Source organism: Nanorana parkeri, unplaced genomic scaffold (assembly GCF_000935625.1).
Source record: "Nanorana parkeri isolate BGI_ZX_2015 unplaced genomic scaffold, ASM93562v1 scaffold156, whole genome shotgun sequence".
Classification (NCBI taxonomy): domain Eukaryota; kingdom Metazoa; phylum Chordata; class Amphibia; order Anura; family Dicroglossidae; genus Nanorana; species Nanorana parkeri.
The window spans coordinates 744930-764756 of record NW_017306424.1 but is presented as its reverse complement, the minus strand read 5'-3'; the positions used below and the strand labels follow the sequence as shown (position 1 = coordinate 764756).

General features: G+C 38.6%; 1 protein-coding gene across 1 annotated transcript in view; it reads right to left on the bottom strand.

Moving 5' to 3' along the window:
- Positions 1-3635: 3635 nt before the first annotated feature.
- IL11 (interleukin 11) overlaps positions 3636-19827 on the bottom strand; it is a 32683-nt gene continuing 16491 nt past the window's right edge. The window contains exons 2-5 of the mRNA XM_018554399.1: positions 12396-12559; positions 9819-9905; positions 4619-4777; positions 3636-3947 (exon numbers count right to left, since the gene is read on the bottom strand). Of these exons, the coding sequence (XP_018409901.1) occupies positions 3780-3947; positions 4619-4777; positions 9819-9905; positions 12396-12559 (578 nt within the window). The 3' untranslated portion in view covers positions 3636-3779. The remainder of the gene's footprint in view (positions 3948-4618; positions 4778-9818; positions 9906-12395; positions 12560-19827) is intronic.

Genomic DNA, 19827 nt, shown 5'->3' with positions numbered 1-19827 from the left:
TAAAAGAGCTCTCCTTAAGGCCACAAATGTAAATAAATCATACTTTCTCAGAAAATTCGATATTCCGCATTGTGTATTGTGCAGCCATGTTGAGCTAAAGAAGGCTCCTAAATGTCAGTTATTGGTCTGTGGAATTACTAGGCAGGAAAGCAGCTGTGTGTCAGAAAACAGCTATCATTTTGTAATATGTAAACTAACTTGTGATTTATGCTTACTGGCACTTTGATTTTAAGTAAAAAAGTTAAATACAATTGCACATAATTATGTACCAACTGGGCCAGTAGAATATAAAAATAATTATTGTGTGATAAAAAGAAGACATAAGATAGTACCGATTTTCAGAATGTAATCATCTAAACCAGATGCAGTATGATTCTGATTTTCTTTTTTAAAAACACTATATTAAGGACTTTATTTAATACAAAAGTATGTGCAAATCCACAGCAGCCAATCAAAAACCAGCTTTTGCAGGCTGCACTAAACTAGTATAAAATAACATTGCATTGTTTCTCATGAAATTACTGAACAGTAATACTTTGTAAATAAAGCCTGTTGTATACTTACTAAATGAATAACCCCATACCTGAAACACACTGTACATTTGTACATCTGCATGTCCCTATGGCTTTTATACATAGGAATAAAATTAGAATTACTACAGCAAGACATATTGGAACCAAGAACAGGTGCTTGTCCCCTTTCAAAATTACAATCGGGTAACTATCACTATAAATAACATAACGGAAAAGTAACAATGAAAATGACACTAAACACATGTGTGCAAAGGCTTCTTGAACAGTATAGCAATATTCTGCATTCAAACACTATAATGAATTAAAGATATAAAAATTCTCAGAGATGTACTATAGTTGCATTGATTTTTCAGTATTGTACATACTCATAAAAAACCTGACGATAAAATGGAAAATTGAAAGGAAACATGTTTGTTAAAGTTCAGACATGCCAAGAAGTTAACATTCTGTAAGTCATCTTAACTCTATGATTTCTGTTTTAAACAGAAGGTCTCCAGCACCAGGCATGGCTGAAATGTGAGAACCTCAGAATTATTTGGCAACTGCTTAAACAAACTGGAAATATTTTTTACATGATCATCAGGCCTGGTATTAAAACAAGTCTGCAGTGGAGGTGGTTAGAACTGGCAAAGTATTTTACCCAACAAAATGATAGATCCAACTGTTGCCAGTAGGTTTAATGGGCTTTAATAATTAAAAGAATGTTCCATTAGCAAAATGAAGTTGTGTTCCCTTTGAATACCCATTCAGGTGTAGGGAACATTAAAGCAGACCTCCTTCTGCAATATGCCTAGCTATTATGTTGACTCTCTTGAGCCACTATTATGAAACAAGCCTGCAGATCAGGAAAGTCAGAACCCCTAATCTACATACTTCTTCCAGATTAGTGATGATATACTAAAGGCAAATAGCCTGTTCACGTTGCAAAAAATGCCCAATCACAAGCAAGGAAAATTAAAACACAGTATTTTTGTTTGAACATGGATGATGGAGGTCAGCAGAGCTTCACCTCTAAGTTAAGAGAAAATACCATTGCAAAGTGCAAATTCTCTTGCAACAGCCTATTTGTCTTTATTAAAGCAACCCCATGGCATTAACACCAGACAACTAACATTTGCATTATGGCACAAGCTATGATTCTCTCGGGAAAGGTTTTGTTTTACTAAAGTAGACACAACTCCACTTTGCTAAGTCAACAAGTCCTACCCCAGCTCAAACTTAGTCGAAACCCCAGAAGTGCTGCTGTTCCTGCCTCCATAGACCCAACCAGTACTTTAGAGAAATGCAAATCTTATCTACAGTAGGCAGAGAAGGATAGGCGCACTCACAATGTTTTCCAGCATCATGGATCATTTCTGCACATGTGTTTTTCCCCGTCAGAGTTTTCAGTCCCTCCAATGCAGAAATATTAGATCAGATGTCCCAGATGCTTGATTGGTTTCAATGAAATTAAGCGCATTGGTGGCCAACATACATTATTGAAGATAAGAGGATCAGAAAAATTCAGCAAAAGCAAATTTACATTGCAGAGTTCTGCCCAAGCAATTTTCATAAAGGATCAAGAAAATCCCTACATAAAAGGTACAGTATTGTAGGTCTATTTCCAGGCACTTGCGCGCTGCTCTGGGAATAAATGTAAGCAGCCACAAGGTGTCCCTAGCACTTCATAAAGTTCTGCTGGCATTGTGGATCTGTCACACAGCTTGGCTGAGAAAAGCCAGCTTGTAATAACAAGGCATAATATTTCTGCACATCTCTAAGTGGAAGGATTGAGTGCTGGGCTGCTTGGTGTGTCACACCCTTTTAGAACAGTCCACAAGTGAGAGGCAGAAAGAAAATAAGAGGAAAAACATAGAAAGGCTGTGAACCAAACGTCAGGCACATTAACCAAGCATAAAGTATATGAAAATCATTTATGAAATGATGTCTGAAATGTTGTACTGCAGTGCATTGCAGTAGTGCCAAGGATTTTTTTTTTTATAACCTGAGAGGCACTTTTGTTGAAAAAAAAATGTAAAGGACCACATAATAAACTTGAAGGCAACCACATTATCAATGGTCCCTGACATTCAATAATATATTTTTATGGCATATGCATAATGTTGTTAATGTCTGCTTAGACACAGTTTTGATAGGCACATTTTAAAAATTCTAGAAAAATTAATTTTTTTAGACCCCCACCCCGCGCCCCAGCTGTGCAATAATGCTTTCTGTGTAATTTCATGTTTATATATCCTTGAGAAAAAAAATGGCTCATCCATTAATTGAAAAATATAATTTGGCCAAAGACCTTAAAGAGCAGCCAGATGTGCAGCCACGTTCGGTTTGCTCTCAGGCGCCACAACTAACTTATCATGGGGGAAATATTAATTTAACCTGTACAATCATTATTCCCCTTAGAAAAGTTGACTCTGTCTGTTTTTACCCATAGACAGATAACAGTGCTGAAAATGGCAACATCAGACATGGCTATCCTATGTCTATGCGCTGGTTCAACTGAATACAATTGAGTTCCATAGTTCCATTTTATTGATTCCAGCACCAGAGAGAATAATATAAGTTCTGATGGTTCTAATAGAAGTCAATAAAAGTGATTTTTGCCTGATCACAAAAGTAATTTCCCCATTTAGCAATGAGCATTCTATTACAGTGTGGAATTGGAATGTTAATGAAAGAATAGGATATATGAAATTGTAATTCTTACATCTCTCCTCAATTTTCTAGTGTTTTAGTAATATTTTCTATAAAAAAAAACAAGAATATGGCCAGCAATGGACACAAAAACGGTGCCAGCCAACATGCTTTAAAGACTTAAAGGTAAAAGTATCCATAACGCCAATACCTTTTTAAATATATAACACCACTACTTAAATATATAATAATAACAATAACATTTTGTTAAGAAATCAGCCAAGGCTCTTCTTTAAATTGAGGTCAGACATCCAATCCATCTTTAAAAAAAATATTTAAATATTAACCTGGGAAATAAATAAATAAATAAATAGTTGGCAGTATAAATAGGAATTATAGATCAACATATTACATGTAAAAAAAAAGTTTGTAGTATCACCGTGCATATTCCTGTAAATCAGGTGCAGTAGAAGTTAGGCAATTGTGTTTCGTAAGATCCATAGATCATAAACAATCAATCGGAGTGTCTCTCTCTACTTCAGGCAGCCTAGATTGGTCTTATTGCAGCACATTGGCCAGTCCTGAGGCAGAAGTTAAAAAATGGTAAAGTCCTCTTCACAACTTATTTTTCATCAGTACCAGGGCACGAGTTGCATAGTCCAGGAAGAGGTGGAAATGGTGGAAAACGGCATGGCCGGTTTGCACAACCCCCCACTGGGTTGTCGTGTTAGGAAGCTGTGGCAGAGGTGGGTCACTAGCACGGGCGATGTTTAGTTTTGTCATCTGTAAGAAATAATAATGGAAGTTAGGTCCAGTGTTGGATTATAATGGGAGAAATCATATTTTCATTGCTGTCTGTGCCACTGCTGGGGTAATTCACCCTCTCTTATTGCCTAGTGACCAATGTCACTAGAATGAAAAGTGGTGGAAAATCCAAAATGTTATGGTTGTCACTGCAACAGAAGGTAAGGTAAAATGTTCCAATGGGGATGCCTGCTCTTGTGATAAGATGCCAGTTTAAATATACTGTTTTTACATGAGGACTGCTCAGATTTGCCTATTGCCATAACTGTCGTGACACAGACACAACAAAAAAAATGCATCTACATGCACAACAACAAGATATATTTAACAATACCAACTGGCTGCAGTTGATAAGTCAAGTCTGTGGGAAATGAGATGCAGATTCCTCTTGTTTAAAGCTAAACTGGTATTAAAAAAAAGGTGCAAGTTGTTCCATGAAATCCACTGATACTGTAGAATTGACCCACTTTCCTATCCACTGCCAGTATTAGGGGTCTGTCAGATATTTGTAGCAGCCGAGAAAGCCAGTAAAAAAACAACCAACAAGAAGACATCTACCTACTTCACTACTGATATATGTTCAAAGGGACGACATTTTGTCCATACATTGTAATCAAAAGAAAAAAATGCAGCATTAAACATTTGCATACCAAAGAATCAATTTTCTTCACCAGCTTGTCGATGCGATTGTGAATGCTGGTAAACTCGTGATCCAATGGGCGAACAACATGTGCAGCTTTCTTCAGCCAATCAAAATGCTTCTGATATATGAAGAGCTCAGAGCTGAGCTTTGTAAGACCAGCAGGAATCTAAAAAAAAAATTGAACATTTGTTACAACCTCATTTTTTATGTAAACAGAACATCCAGAAACCTACCAATGTACTGGCCTACATCTATGTCACAGAGAATGGAAATCTGCACAACGCAACATCAGGATTAAAGACTTATTACATTCATATGTCATATTTTTCTTCCAACCGCTGAAAGGAAAAGGCCACATCAACCTAGCGATTTTCCTTTGGGAGAAAAAAATAACTTCACAAGCCTAAACATCGCTGCCAAATATATTTACTTGTTCTTTTACCCTATTAGACCTTTAAATCAATAGGAAAATTATCCCACAAATGAATATATCCTTCAACTTTGTTTATAAGATACAGCCTGGTATAATTCATCTGCGTCATGGTTCTGCTGGATAGACGTTGGCAGCTGGATCGTGTTAATGGTTTGCTGATCTGTTATCACATCTACAGACCACTCTGCAAATCACATCATATCCTCTTTTTCCTTTTACCATGGTCAGCTGCCTCCTCTATGTCATCCTTTCCTTCAATTTATGGTTCGCGGTGAATGCCAATGTCGTAAAATTGTAACACGTTTTGCATCCTCGACATTCATGGATTTACTATAAACACTTCTCTTAAAGAACAACTCCATGCAGTTATATAAACCAATCATTCTTTTAGGAATGCTTTCCTTTCTAAGTTGTGAGTCTATTTTTAATTCAGCTGATATAATTACCTAAAATGTTTCTTTATAATAGTTGTTACACACCAGCCAAGTTTTTAAATCTAGCGCAGAGGGGAAAAAGCTGCTGTGCTAGCTGATGGGTAGCAGAGAAAAAGGCTCTGATGGGGTTAATTAGGGCAGAATGGAACAAGGATGCTTGCATCATTCGGAATTAAAAATCTCACCACTTTCTACCATTTTGCTCTGTTTTTCTTTGTTTGCGGGTTCATAAAGTTTGCTCCTACATGCCATATATTGTGCTTTAATGTGCACTATGTTAAGGTAGGCCATTCATATTGAATGGGCTGCCAGTGCACCACAACCATATTTTAACAAACATTCATAATTTTTTTACAGCACAGAGCACCACAGTGCAGACTGTTCTCACTTGTGTGTTGTAATGTGCTTAAACGCGTTACAATAAAACAGCAAAAAGTTTTCCCAGCACTGTTTTACTGTATAAGGCCCTTCCATGTGCACCTTGATGTAAAGCTGGTAACAAGTTGATGAGTGCGTTTGCCATTTGTTTTGCTTGACTGATTTGGTGCAGTGACGCATGGGGGGTCTCAGCCGCCGTTGTGATGTGCGGGATCCCTTGTGCATCCCTGTGCCTTTAAGGGAGGTTGGGCTTCCTCCTGACAAACCTGCACCCAATTTGATATTTTGCCATATGTGCTCAAAGATGCAGACTCTCATGGTTTAGAGTTAGGACCGCACTATTTAGAGGTGCCTTGACGCAGCTGTGCGGCTTTCACATTTTCTGCAGAAGACGTGTAACTAAACCTCTATTTTTAACCTTAGCGGTGAGACAGGGTTTTTTTTAGCATGCTGGCTGGTGAGTGTGCTGGGAAAACTTTTTGCTGTTTTACTGTATAAGGCCCTTCCATGTGCACCTTGCTGTAAAGCTGGTAACAAGTTGATGAGTGCGTTTGCCATTTGTTTTGCTAAACACGTTACAACACACAAGTGTTGTAACGCATTTTACTGCACTGCCTAGGTGAACTGGAGTGGCATTTAATGATGGCAACGCAATGCAGTGCATTACCGTGCTTAGTATAGTGGGCTGTAACCTAATTCCTTATACAGAACCTTTGCAATGAAAATAGCTCTTGTATATGTTTCAGCCATGCATTGAGCTGCTAGGATGCAGCTACAGCTTATACTTGTGGCATGAGATCGAGACAGTTAGCTGACCTGAAGGGGTTAAAAATCATTGAGCAATTGCATGTTTATGCATTAAGGCTGAAAGCTTCAGAAACAGCGTTAATATCAGCTTTGAAACATTCCTTGATGAGAGGCCAATTCCCAAGATGCCAGAGTGTGGAACACTTTTATTACATTAGAAATTGCTAAAGTAAGTTGGGAATTATTCCCATGCTTCCAGTGCGCGCATGGAAATGAAGTCTACACAGTGATACATTCATTTGGTGGAAATGAGAAAACTGCTGGCAGATCAAGGGTTACCTTGTTTCGAGGACCAAGGAGAAATTGACTCAAATGCATGGAAAATCTTAAGGCACAGGGCCCTATTTAAAAAAAAAAAAAAAAGGTTTGCATTTCTCCATGGCTAAGACTAATATGGGAAAAATGGCACAGAGCAAACTAGCCGCAGATCCTGCAGTAAAAGATTGGTCTGAAAATCATCCAGGCTTATTTAATAAAGCAGTGCAAATAGCACCAATGACGGGCAAAGTGCAGTAACTCATAGCAATAATTCAAATATCAGCAGATGATGATGTCATTTCATCTGTATGCTGTGCTTATCCTGCTCAACCTAAATAAAGAATTTTAAATATATATTTATTGAAAGGGGATTTTGACTTGCTGCTATGGGTTTAATGCAATTTCAACACTATTAAAATGTCCTTTTGACACAATAGGCTAAATTCACAAAGGTTTACACAAGGTTGAGCATCTTTATTTTTAGCCACGTGACTGTCAATTTTAAATCTTATTGGACTTAACTGAAAATGACTGTCACTTTTTTGAAAATAAGTATCCTTATCCTAGTGCGTTAGCTTTGTGAATTAGACCTAGTCTGTACTGTGTGTAAAGAACATTCTTCCTACAGAACATAGGTAGGATATTATTGAGGTGTTAAGTCTATAAACACGATTAAACCTATTTAAGAAGATAAAGATCGATACATAACTGGTTTTCTGTGATCTGTTGCCATGGGTTACCACATTTCAACGCTCTTCTTCGCTTTGCTTTATGAAAGAAATGTTTGATGTATATTTTGCTATACATGACTGTACTTACAACTCCTCAAGTGAGGAATAAATCAGTGACATGTGAAATACCTTCAGTTTTAAGAAGGCATCTTTTGTACTTTATAGAGTGTAATACTACTTTGGCCACAAGGTGTCAGTGTATTGCACTGCGTTAGCTGTTGAGTTCAGCTGTGCGTGTCCGTACAAAGTTCACATCGCTGGAGATTTTGCTCTTATTTTGATTTGGGAATGTATTGTTTTGACTATTTCCCTTTGTGATTTTGGATGCAATGTTTGCCTCATACACCCGGAGAGCGGAGACAGGAAATATTTTCTACTCCTCTGCTTGCTCGGATGAACATTGCTTATGAATAGTGGGAGGTTTGCTAAGCATTGATTTCCTGGGGTCAGGATTTGCGCAGGAAAGCCCATGTTTGCAAGTTGTTTCCAAAAGTTTCCAGCTGTCGATGACATCAAGGGCTTTGAACATGATATTCCACGCAATATAGATCTCATGCTCCTGTGATATCATCCACTTACACAAAACAAGTTGCCCCCAATGGCAAATTACTGTCAAACTCCAGTGACACAGCTTATCTGTAAGGGTCGCTTTCTTCCCAGAATGATATCATTTTACAGACATAATATCTTAAAAAATAGAACTGCACTTGCACTCCGTGAATTATTACAGAGTAACCTCTCCTTTCCCGTTTAACACTATCTGCATCCAAACTGTCCTTTTTTCCCAGCACTGGGAATTGCTGGTAACTAATGTGATCACATTTTAGATAATTTGGGTGACTTACAAAAAAAAAACATCCAAGAAAACCATTGCTGACATAGATGATGCAGTTCTGCAGAAAGGCATACGTTAATTATCACTGCTTTTCAATGTACAAGTGTTGTGTATAAGTCAGCCGGCTTATGACACTAATGCAGAGCCAAATTCTTAGCAGAAAATATAAATCACATAAACAAAGGAAGTAAACAGCTCTGCTAAAGATAACGCTAATGATTATGGCCTTACGTCCTAAAAACATGAAAAAGAGGCTTGGGTAGTCTGGATTTGGCAAACTGTGAATGCTGAAAACTTTTCACTTGAAAAGCAGCCACATATGATCCAAGAAGACTTGAATGAACTTCTTTGTGGTCTGTGTGCCAGAAATTAAATTTTAATCTGTTTGGGACATGAGCGTCGTGCAGGAAACACAATATAGCAATGTTTAACACCAATTAAGTGCACCAATTAAGATTTAGGTTTAACACTGGCTTAACAAACTTATCCTTGCTTGCAAGATCTAATTGGTTTAAGGAGATTTTTTTTACTAGCCCTGAATGGGAATGGATAGTATTTTTCGATAGTTTATTTATTTATGTATTTTCCTCCAAAGTAAAAAAAAAATGATATATTGTGATTTTTGTTATCTAGTACAGTAAATATGGTTATATTGCATATAAGTTTTACCTCCAGCTAGTAGGTTGGTAGTATGAGTATGATACTACTAGTGTTGCAGTTAACTGGTTTACTGCCAAGCTATACACGTACCTAAATATCAGTATCTCAGGTTGTACACACGCACAGCTGAATGACCCCCCTTATTCTGTAGGGACTACAGTCTAGAACTTTAATCTGCAGAAGCAGTTACCAAGTATAGAGCTAGTACTGGGCTTTCTTTTTAGACAGCCCAGCATGTATTGCACACACTAAAGCATGAACGCCCACTGTATTAAATGTTGTATTAAAAATTAATAACATTGACCACAAGCACCCTTGATTGCTTTGATGTGACTTGGTGTTTAAAGCAAACCTAGATTTATAAGTCTACTTTATATGAGTCTATTTAGTAAGTGATGTCATAGTATACTATGCAATGGTTGCTAAGCCTATTTAGCAGGGAGTAAAATCTATGGGTGGGTACAAATCAAAATGACAAAGCAACACTTTTAAAATGTGTAGGTAAACTCCAACCAAAACTAAAGCAGTTTTGAGAGAAGAGCTTTTGATCACTTTTATAAAATATACAGTACATGCCTCCGCATTACAATAGTATACGCAAGTGAGTTATTCCTTCACAGAAGTCCCAGACTATAGTCTATGAGGAGTTTAATTTAAAAGTTTCCACTTACCTGAATACTAGACAGCTCCACAGCATTTATGGTCAGCACCGGTAAACTTTCCAACTTGTGCTCCCCTTCATATGGGAATTTGGCTTTCTGAAAAGGAAAGAAAGAAGATAGACGTGAATGTTAAAGTAGGGTTGTCTACAGGTAAATTTGACAGTTCAATAGGCACCAAAGTAAGGCCTGCTGCTCTCAGTAATGTAGCAGAATTGGCCAGACACACCTCTTACCATTCTCTGCAATACAAGACTGTGTGTGGAATCTGGTGCTGAGGGGTGTGACCGTTACTTAGCTCTGCCAGCATAGAACACTGCAGTGTGAGGGCAGAAGGCACAAAAAGGTATTTAAAGGCACTTCCAAGGACAAAATCAGCCACAAATCAAAAAAGTTGTGGTTACAGAACTCCAAAGAGATAAAAAAAAATGTGAGACTTCTATTTTGCTTTAAATGTTCTGCGTGTGCCAACATATGAGACTTCCCCTTACTTCCTTTTCTATCTGATACCCATCACCTGGACAAGTTAGGGGGATACAGACAGCAGTTTTAAACCAATGGAATTCCTCATTGTTCCATACGCTAGTATGAAAATAGTTTGTTTCCCTCCATCTAATAGAAAGAAAGTGAGGGGCACAAACAGCATTAGAGAGTTAACAGATTCTTACCATTACCCCTCTATCCAAAAATAAAGAAAAAGTTCTGGCTGGAGTTGGGCTTAAAGGTTGACCACCGCTAACAATATCAAAAGCAGCATTTCAGATTCTTGTGTAAAGGTGTTCTCATACATTTTTACATGTATATTTTTATATTCTAAAATAAGAATTTTACAGATTTGGTTGCACTTTAAGCAATGCCTGGGCTGAAGTGGGGCTTTTAGTAGAAGGACAGCTCTTGCTGCATGGAGAGAAGGCACACAGCACAGAATATGCCTTATGTTCCAAAAAGCCACATCAGGCTCTCCAGGAATAGTTATCTGTTTCACCGCCTCCAGCATTAAAAAGAAAGGCGTTTTTAAGATCTCTGCCCTGAACAGCATCATATAGAGGTTCTTTTCACCACAGGATCTATGTATAATACTGAAGGGATGCTTTAGTCGTTTTCACTGCAGTCTATCTAGCCAAGTTCTCATTGGACTGTTTAAAGTAAAATCACCAAATGTATTAAATACTAAGGGGCATATTTATAAAGCCATGAGGGTGACTGTCACCAAACATTCACTGGTGGTGAATCAATCACTGGTATTTACAGCACATGCACCTGGATTTACCTGTAGTAAATGTTTGGTGAATGTCATATTCCCTGCTGTATGAACATACCTTTAGTGTATAGCTACCGTATTTACTATTTGTTTTTTGTTTTTGACGGCACTATTTCCAAATAATATTATTTCAGAAAGTTTGGGGCAGCTGTCTCAGATGACATCCAATAGGTTCTGATGACAAACTGTCCCTAGCAATCAATGCAACTCCTGGCATTGATCCCTTCCCTATCAAGTATGACCTGACTCTTATATTTGGCGAATTGAATTTTTTTGTTGGAATTGACAATAAAAAATATAGTAATTGCACAGAAGCTGACATGCCATAAAATGCCCGGTCCGCTTACACTGCCAAGGCCCCCTCCCCCTTCACAAATCACCTATTGGTAGATATTCAATATACCTGTAAAGAAAATGTTAGGGGTTATACTTACCTCTTCCTGTCTTCCACCCACAGTGCCTAGGTGAGGACGACCTAACACTCCTTCCAGCTAGATCCTGCATACAAAACAGCTAAAATCTCACTAAAAAGATGCTCTTGCAATGGACTGGAGTGTCTTCTTATGATATTTCAGCTGCCCTGCATTCCCCAGGAATCTTCCTGAAAGGACTACAACATCAAACCCAATGAAGCAGAAGACAGGGGTGAGGTAAGTATAAATTGAACTTTTTTTACAGGTACAGTTCACACCTACTATGAGTAGGTGGTTTTTAAAGAGGGACAGGACCAGGAAAATTTGAGTACGCCTTGCATTTTACCAGTTCGTTTTAACTATGTAACTATATTGGCTCTCCTATTCCTTAAAAAAAACAGCTCAATGGTTAATGTTTGGGGAGCAAAGCTCACATATGTCTGCAGCTTGGAGTGTTAAGCTGAAGAATGACTTAATTCCAACTGGGGCATAGAATTCTTGGAAAATCCCAATGGTCTCATTGTCAATTATTTAATTCAGTAGGAAGCAGTAAGGACATGGGAGCTTTTGCTCTCCAACCTTTAATCCCGCCTTAAAGCCATCAATAGGCAGTTTTTATGTACTTTTAATTCCATTTTTTAAGACTTGGATGGGTTTTGTTTAACATTTAATTGCCATGATTGAATAGGTATGGGATCCTAATACCTAAGATCCTAACCCTTTTATCATTCTAATGGGGACAGTGAAACTTATTTGCAATAAATATGTTTTACAAAACAGACAGTCTTTAACTCCAAAAAAATGATTATAGGACTTCTTGGTCCTAATGAACAAATCTCAGCTTTAATGCTCTAAACTTCAGGGCCCTTTTCTAGCTTGTGAACTATTACAAAGCAGATTGCTCACAATACTTACAAAATTGGTGTAGAGATGCTTGGTGTCACTTAGGAGATGTTTAGCCATGTGGAGGATGCTGTCAAATTCTGTTTTAGGATCTGTAGGCTTTGGCTTTGGGAGGGGAAGTGTCCATACTCCTTCACACACACTCATAATAGCTAGAGCTATCTGGTACACACTGCCTGCATAACAAAAAATTATAATTTTATCAGAAAGTAAATACAAAACATTATTGTTTTCATATTGTGTGCAGTACAGGAATAAAACATCGACAATGGATTTTGAGTTGTAAGAATGTTTACAAACCTTCTGACCAAGCTAAACATTTTGTCACCTTTTACTTAGACTAACAGTTTATGTCCATATGGTCCCATGTTAATGGAAAACACAATTGACAGAGCGCACTCCTGTGGGACGGACACAACTGCAGAAAGTGACTGCTATGGAATGGTGTGCAATGCTCCTCACTGCAATGGGAGGGACCCTGTATATATCACAAACACAAATCAAAACAAATTGCTGAGGAGCGCAACTACCTAAATGCAAGCTAATAACCAATAACTTCAATAACAATGGAGTAACAAAATGGGCTGAGAAACATGAATGTCATATAGAAGGGCTGGCAGCCATAATATGGCTGGCCCTATGAAATAGAACCAATGGTAGGAGACTTACAGTTGGGATGTGAGCAGACGTGCCCGGGAGTCTCCCACAGGGTTCCCTTCAGGGTCTTTTCAGTCGGGTCCTTTGCGCTGACAGATGGAAGGTAGATGGCTGTTGGACCGGAGTTGAAGATCGGGTTGTCAGCCGAGCTCACGTACTCGACTGGCCAGGCCGAGCCGCGGCGGCTGAAGGAAGCGATAAGCCGCGAGTGGCTGTGTGACACAAGGCTCCATGCGTCTCCACGCAGTATCAAGTGAGGCTGTCGGGAGTGTACACGGGGATGGGTCAGTGCATGAAATCGGTGAGGGATGTGCTTGGGGAGGTGATCCCAGTGCATACAGGAGTTTCGAGGGGGGTTCCTCTTTATCAAGCCACAGAATAGTAAAAAAAATAAAATAAAGAGGAACCCCCTCAAAACGCGTAGCGCAAAGGAACCCGACTGAAAAGACCCTGAAGAGAACCCTGCGGGAGACTCCCGGGCACGTCTGCTCACATCCCAACTGTAAGTCTCCTACCATTGGTTCTATTTCATAGGGCCAGCCATATTATGGCTGCCAGCACTTCTATATGACCTTCATGTTTCTCAGCCCATCGTGTTACTCCATTGTTAGCCAATTTGGTTATTAGCTTGCATTTAGGTAGTTGCGCTCCTCAGCAATTTGTTTTGATTTGTGGTCCCATGTTAACATCACGTTACTAGTTACCATTACACCAAACTGGTTTATGTATACCACCAGGATGTTCGCTGAAGTCAAACTTTCTGCTTTCATCTTTGCATTGCTCGCTGTCCAATATATACAGCTATCATCAGGAAAAAGCTGTGTAAATAGCCTAGAACCATGGAATCCGAGATCTAGCCATGCCTTGATTTGCACTCGAAAAAAATAACATTACCAAATATATTTTCATTACATATTTTCTCATAATGGCTAGGGCAAATTAATTTTGAAATACTCCTGTACAAGCCAATGGAAAGCTACCGGATATATTGCGGGCAAGTAACATGATAAAAGAACCATGTCAGATTTAAAATCTCACTAGGTCGGGTCTAACTAATAAGGGACCTGTGCCATAACCACTGTTATAAACATGCCACCTAATTAAAAGAGAAGGAGGTGTGTGGGCCATGCTGTTTATTTAAGTGGTCTAGAACAGCTGGGTAACAGAATGTTGGCTGTCATCCATCCAGATTGCAACTTTTCCTCTACATTCTGGGGAACACCGAGGATGTAGAAAATCTTATAAGTATGGAACATGATAAATTTTAATTGCAGACTAGAAAGGGCACATTTTCTCTAAACTGCCAAGCTAAGCCAGCTGTTCTAAAAGAACAAAAAGCATTCACATGTACTTGTGTTGAAGATGAAATGGGGTACTTTACTTCAGTTCATCATGGCCTATATGTGTATTGAAGAATGTCTAGCATTAAACACTTGTTTTTCTCAATTTGTTTTCTGTACTGGCTGATTTTCTAGATATTGTTTTTAGTAGAAAATGGGGCCAGACAGGTCCTGATGATGGTGCTTGTTTTTATACTGTACACGATAACGTGATACACTTTGACTTCCTATGTTACAAATGAAGTAGGCTAAATGGGTCTCCCACAATATGCAAGCAAGCACCCATTATTCTTTATTCCTATGTCCATATCAAGGTATTCTGAGGAAATGTTAATGTGAAAGGCATATATAGATTTACTGACTATTGGTTGTACCCCGCTGTGATTTGTAAGCTATTCCATAATGTCTACATTGTAACATAGCCTCTGCCACTAACTATATGTATTTATTATACTACATTCTTGACATTTTGTACATCAACAACATGCTATTGAAAACTTTAAAGGTCATGGAACCATTCTGTTTCTATCCTAGAGTAGTTTTCTGTATTATGTGCACCAGACACTTCCCCATTTGCCTGTATGATATTGGGCTGAGACCACAGCACAACACATGCAAAAACAGAGAGGCATACAACCTCCAAGCAGACAGGTCTCTAGTGAAAACTGAACCCATGACCCCAAACATGAAAGACCACAGTGCTAACCACTAAGCCACCAGGATATATTTGTAGGGTCACCAGAAATCTATGGAGCAAAACGAGCTGATAAGTGCCAAAAAAGATGTTTAGGGACTATTTCAAACAACAGGCGTATTTTTACGCACAAGTCGGCAATTTTGGAATACATGGGATTTTAATTTGCATGCAATTCAGTGTATGTTAAAACGAGCAACGAAATGCCCTGGTGTGAACTGGACCTTATAGTGTAACTAGTCTAACGTCTAATGTTTTTGAGCATGGATCACAGCTGTAGTTAGTTGGTATTCAGAGAGAGATATGATTAGATATAATAACTCATAATAACAAAGATGAGAAAAAACTCAAAATGACCAAGAAAAATTAGCGTACAAAATCAATAAACAATGGAGCATTTCACAATTATGGTTAGCATCACATAAATAAGAGTGAATCAATTAATACCAAATTTTACAACTTTTCTACAAGTTAAGAGGAGAAAGTTAAATAGAAGTCAAAGATTAAAATGCTGTACATCTGAACAATGATCTATCCTCCCCTCTTGTGTTTCATCACTGCATTATACATAAATAGCACATAATTCTATCCTGAACTGTTCTCCAAATCATGATTCTTTGTCCAATTGTGCCTGAAAGCTTTTCACAACTATGGGAATAATAGAGACATGTATGAATGAACAGTTTTTTTGTAAGGCTTTGTACTCAGCATATCCCCCCTCAGATGACGTATTTTCCTGGCAACTTTGGCAAAGTACTCAAGCTCAGCTGCCACATCAGTAACAGGAAACCAATGCATTTTTTTTATTCATTCATTTATTTATTTATTTGTGTCTTGTGCAGTAGGGATGAGTTATGCAACAATGATTAAGCTCATGTGATGCTATTCCGGCCATCACATCCACTGATCTTGCTGTATTTATTCAACCACGGTTTTTCCTGACCCTTTCCTCCTACGAATAGACAGCTGATAGTATTCACAATCCAGAATTTACAGTGGGACAAAAAAAATAGCTGGTGTATTTTGCAATCTGACCCCTATTTTCACTATAGCATACAGAGCCTGTGTAAGACTAAGAACATTATTAATACTTTATTAATGCCAATAATTTGTATTATTTCCTTTTTTTTAGAAACTCAATCAAGCTTTTTAACATCACCTAAGGTTGAAATACACCTATAACAGAAGTTTGTCTAAACTTCCCTAGTAAATCCAAGGATTATTCTGAACCTGCTATAAACATCAGTGAATCCCCTCTAGACTTTTTAAATCATACTTAAACATTGGAAGAAAGCCAACTATTCATATATTGTACACAGGCTAGATATACAGTTTCCTTCCACTTGCACGTGCTTCCCAATATGCTGCACTAAATACTTCTGACAACACCACACACACAGTAAATATTTGTCCAAGTTACAGTATATAGCTAGCATAGATCATTATCAGGAATCTATTTAATATAACTGCATAGGATTATCCTTTATAAATAGATATTATATGAGATAAATAGAAACGCACAGTTTTCTTATTGGTACAAGGGGAAGGATTTTAAGTGATCATCCAATAGCAGTACTGTAGAAATGGAAAATAAAAGGTGTCATAATAGTACTGCAAATGAGTTGAATTTATGCAAGTGACCTGTACCCTACCAGCACTATCAGCACCTCACAGTTATCCCCATCCAGATGTACTTACAAACCCAATGCTGTGGATCCACCACTTCCCTGCAATTATAATACTATCTAACCATGCACATACTTTGATAACTGTAAGAAATATTACTGGTGCATCCACTAATAGAGTATTACAGTTGTAGGAGCACAATGAAAGCACAACCAGGTAGCGTAAGCCAGTCATATATTATCATGCCAGGGTCAACCTGTTTCCAATAAATTCTGTTATTTTATGCAGCAGCTGTTGTTAATAACCTTCCTGGTTTGAGTGTTGCCTGAGCTAGAACCTAATACAGAAGTCAGTGAATAACCTAGCTATCTTTGTGATTCTGAAATCATGGAAAGTAAAATGCTTTTTCACAATGTTTTGCGCTTGTAGCAGAAACAGAAGCCTTCATGTGGCGCTTCTTCTGTGTTGTAGTCAGTCCAGGCAAGGTAATGTGGTCCCTAACCCATTTTATAAATGCAGTGATTGTACATCTCCACATACCTGCTAAAAACGATATTTAACTTTCAACACAGAAATTCTATCAGATTCTATTGCACCCAAATATTGGCTGCCTGCCACCATTCTAATGTAAACACACAGCAGGTGTTTCTAAGCTGTTAGAAACCAATGGAAACCAGACATTGGAGTCTTTTGTGGGAACTACAAAGCTTCCAGGCCATTACAATGGTACAGGAAATGGGAGAAAGTGGCGCGCACCCCATTAACAAAGCAGATAGACCTGCAGTTCACAGCAAAACAGAAATTGGTGCAGGTTTCATGTCAAGTTAACCAAGGGATTGTGGAGATTTTAATATATAAGTTAGCTTCGATCTGTCGTACAGGATGTGAACTGTCTGCTGGCAACCTGGCAGACAGTTCACTTGCCTCTTTTTGCCCAAGCAGTGAGAATACTACATGGGCAAAGCCCACATATTGGCAGGGAAAATGTGTTAACCATGGCAAATGCAGGGTTAACAGCCTTCCTTCTCACTCTCAGCTGAGTGAGGGCAAGGGGGCAGAGGGAGGTGGAGCAATCAGCTCCAGCTCTCCTGCTCTCTATGTCATGTCTGTTGAGGAATTTTTGAGGATCATTTGTTGAATAAAAAACTATTTTACTGCTTGTTAAGAATTTGTAAATAATTTATTGTGCATAGTTTGTGCACAGGTGCGCGTGAAATTAAATAAATGTTTTTACCAGCGGACCAAATGCCTGTGCCTATTGCACATCGTTGAATTGGCAGTCCTCATGATAGCAGCAGTCATTAAGCAGTTTTACATGCAATAAACAAAAGAGGGAAAAAAAAAACAGCCACCACTGAAATAACTCCACGTCATTTTATTTTATTGGCATATTTAACTGTGTCACTCTAATTCTGCAGTACGCTACTGGCAATGCCGTGTTGGCAGTGTTGCCAGTTGTACAGCATTCTCTCATTTTCAACTAACTTTCTTTTCCTCAAAAAACAGATATTACTGAACTCCTTAATGGGTAAACCTCTGGCATAGAATGCATTCTTTTCGGGTTGCCCGCTGTCATTTTGACATGCAGTACTTAATAGGATTAAATTGCAGTTACCTCTACTTTACATCCTGCCACTCACTAACTCTGTCCCAGGAGCCTCATAAAGACAGCGGGCATCATAACTATTAAGTGCTACTAAACCTGTCTGTCATAGATGCCTTTGCGCTTCACTCAAGAGTACTCAGTCAGGATCACTGGCATGTATTTACTTTGCTCTTGCTTTTTACTGTCAGTGGGCTAACACCATTAATATTAATACAAATGCACAAGCATGAAAACTTGTTTTCTTGGGCTGGGATGAGAACATTTAATGTACTATAATTTGAAATCTATGCCACTCGACAAAGGCCTAGTGTGTTGTCTGTGAGCAGCAGAGGCTGAGTCTTGGCACGACAGGGAGGTGTATAAGGCCGGGATACAGATGCATATTCAGGCTGTGTGTGGTCTCAGTAATGGGATGACAGGCAGTTAGGCGGCTCTGCTTGTCAGGATTACAGTACAGAACACTGTGTGGGGTCAAAACACTGTAATTTAACAGTTAAGTAAGGCTATCCTTCATTCCTTCATATATTTATTTAGATACATACATACATACGTTTTTTTTTGTTTTTAAACTGAAAAATATACCTAAAAGAGGTATTGTGAAAGGCGAGTTATACTCACAAAACTGACAGCATATGTCTTAGCACAGGTAGGCTGAAGCATCCACTGCCTTCCTATGTATTTACCTTTTTATAGCGTTTCCAGTTCTGCTCCCCAACCAATCAGAAAAAAAAAACATTTGTATAAAAACCTAAAAGATTACTTTACCTTACAGTGCCCTACCTTCTGCCAGGTATATTGAAATGGAAATAAATAGACATAACCTAATATTATCTACACTGATTATAGTTCTTTTTGTTTATGGTCACGATTGGCAGTTGTGGTAAATCGAAAAAATGGGTCTGATTAAAATATCTGTTGGCCACTGTGATCTCTTGTGGACAGCCCAAACCCAATTAATCCTATAAAATAAAACTGCAAAGGTCACTGCAGCCTTTACATATACTGCACTGTTTCTCCTTTGGACTTATTGAAAGTGTGGTACTGAATATAAACATTTAGCTTTCTCTGCATAGAAGAACTTATTTTCATTATGTGTTTGGAGCTACTGTTAATCTTCCAGTTGTAACCGACTTATCAAACCCCAAACACAGAATGGTATTTACTGCCAGTTCTTCTATGTAAATGTGTAATTCTCATCAGGTTTTAGAGATATGCTCTGACCAGGCACAGGCAGATCCTTCCACTTGACCCTTAAGGTGCCCATACACTGTACGATTCTCGTACGAGAATCGCGGGAAATCCCGCGATCGTACGAGAATCGTACAGTGTATGGAAGGCGTGCGACCGTTTCTACTGTACGGTCACACGTCTTTTGTCGAACCAGCATGCTCGAAAACCCGCCGAGAATCGTACGATTGTCGGCGGGTTTCTAGCCTGCTCGTTCGATAGCTGTGGAATGGGCCGGTGTGCGCACGCGCACACTGCCCGTTCTGCATTGCGGTCATCGGAAGCCCGCCCCTC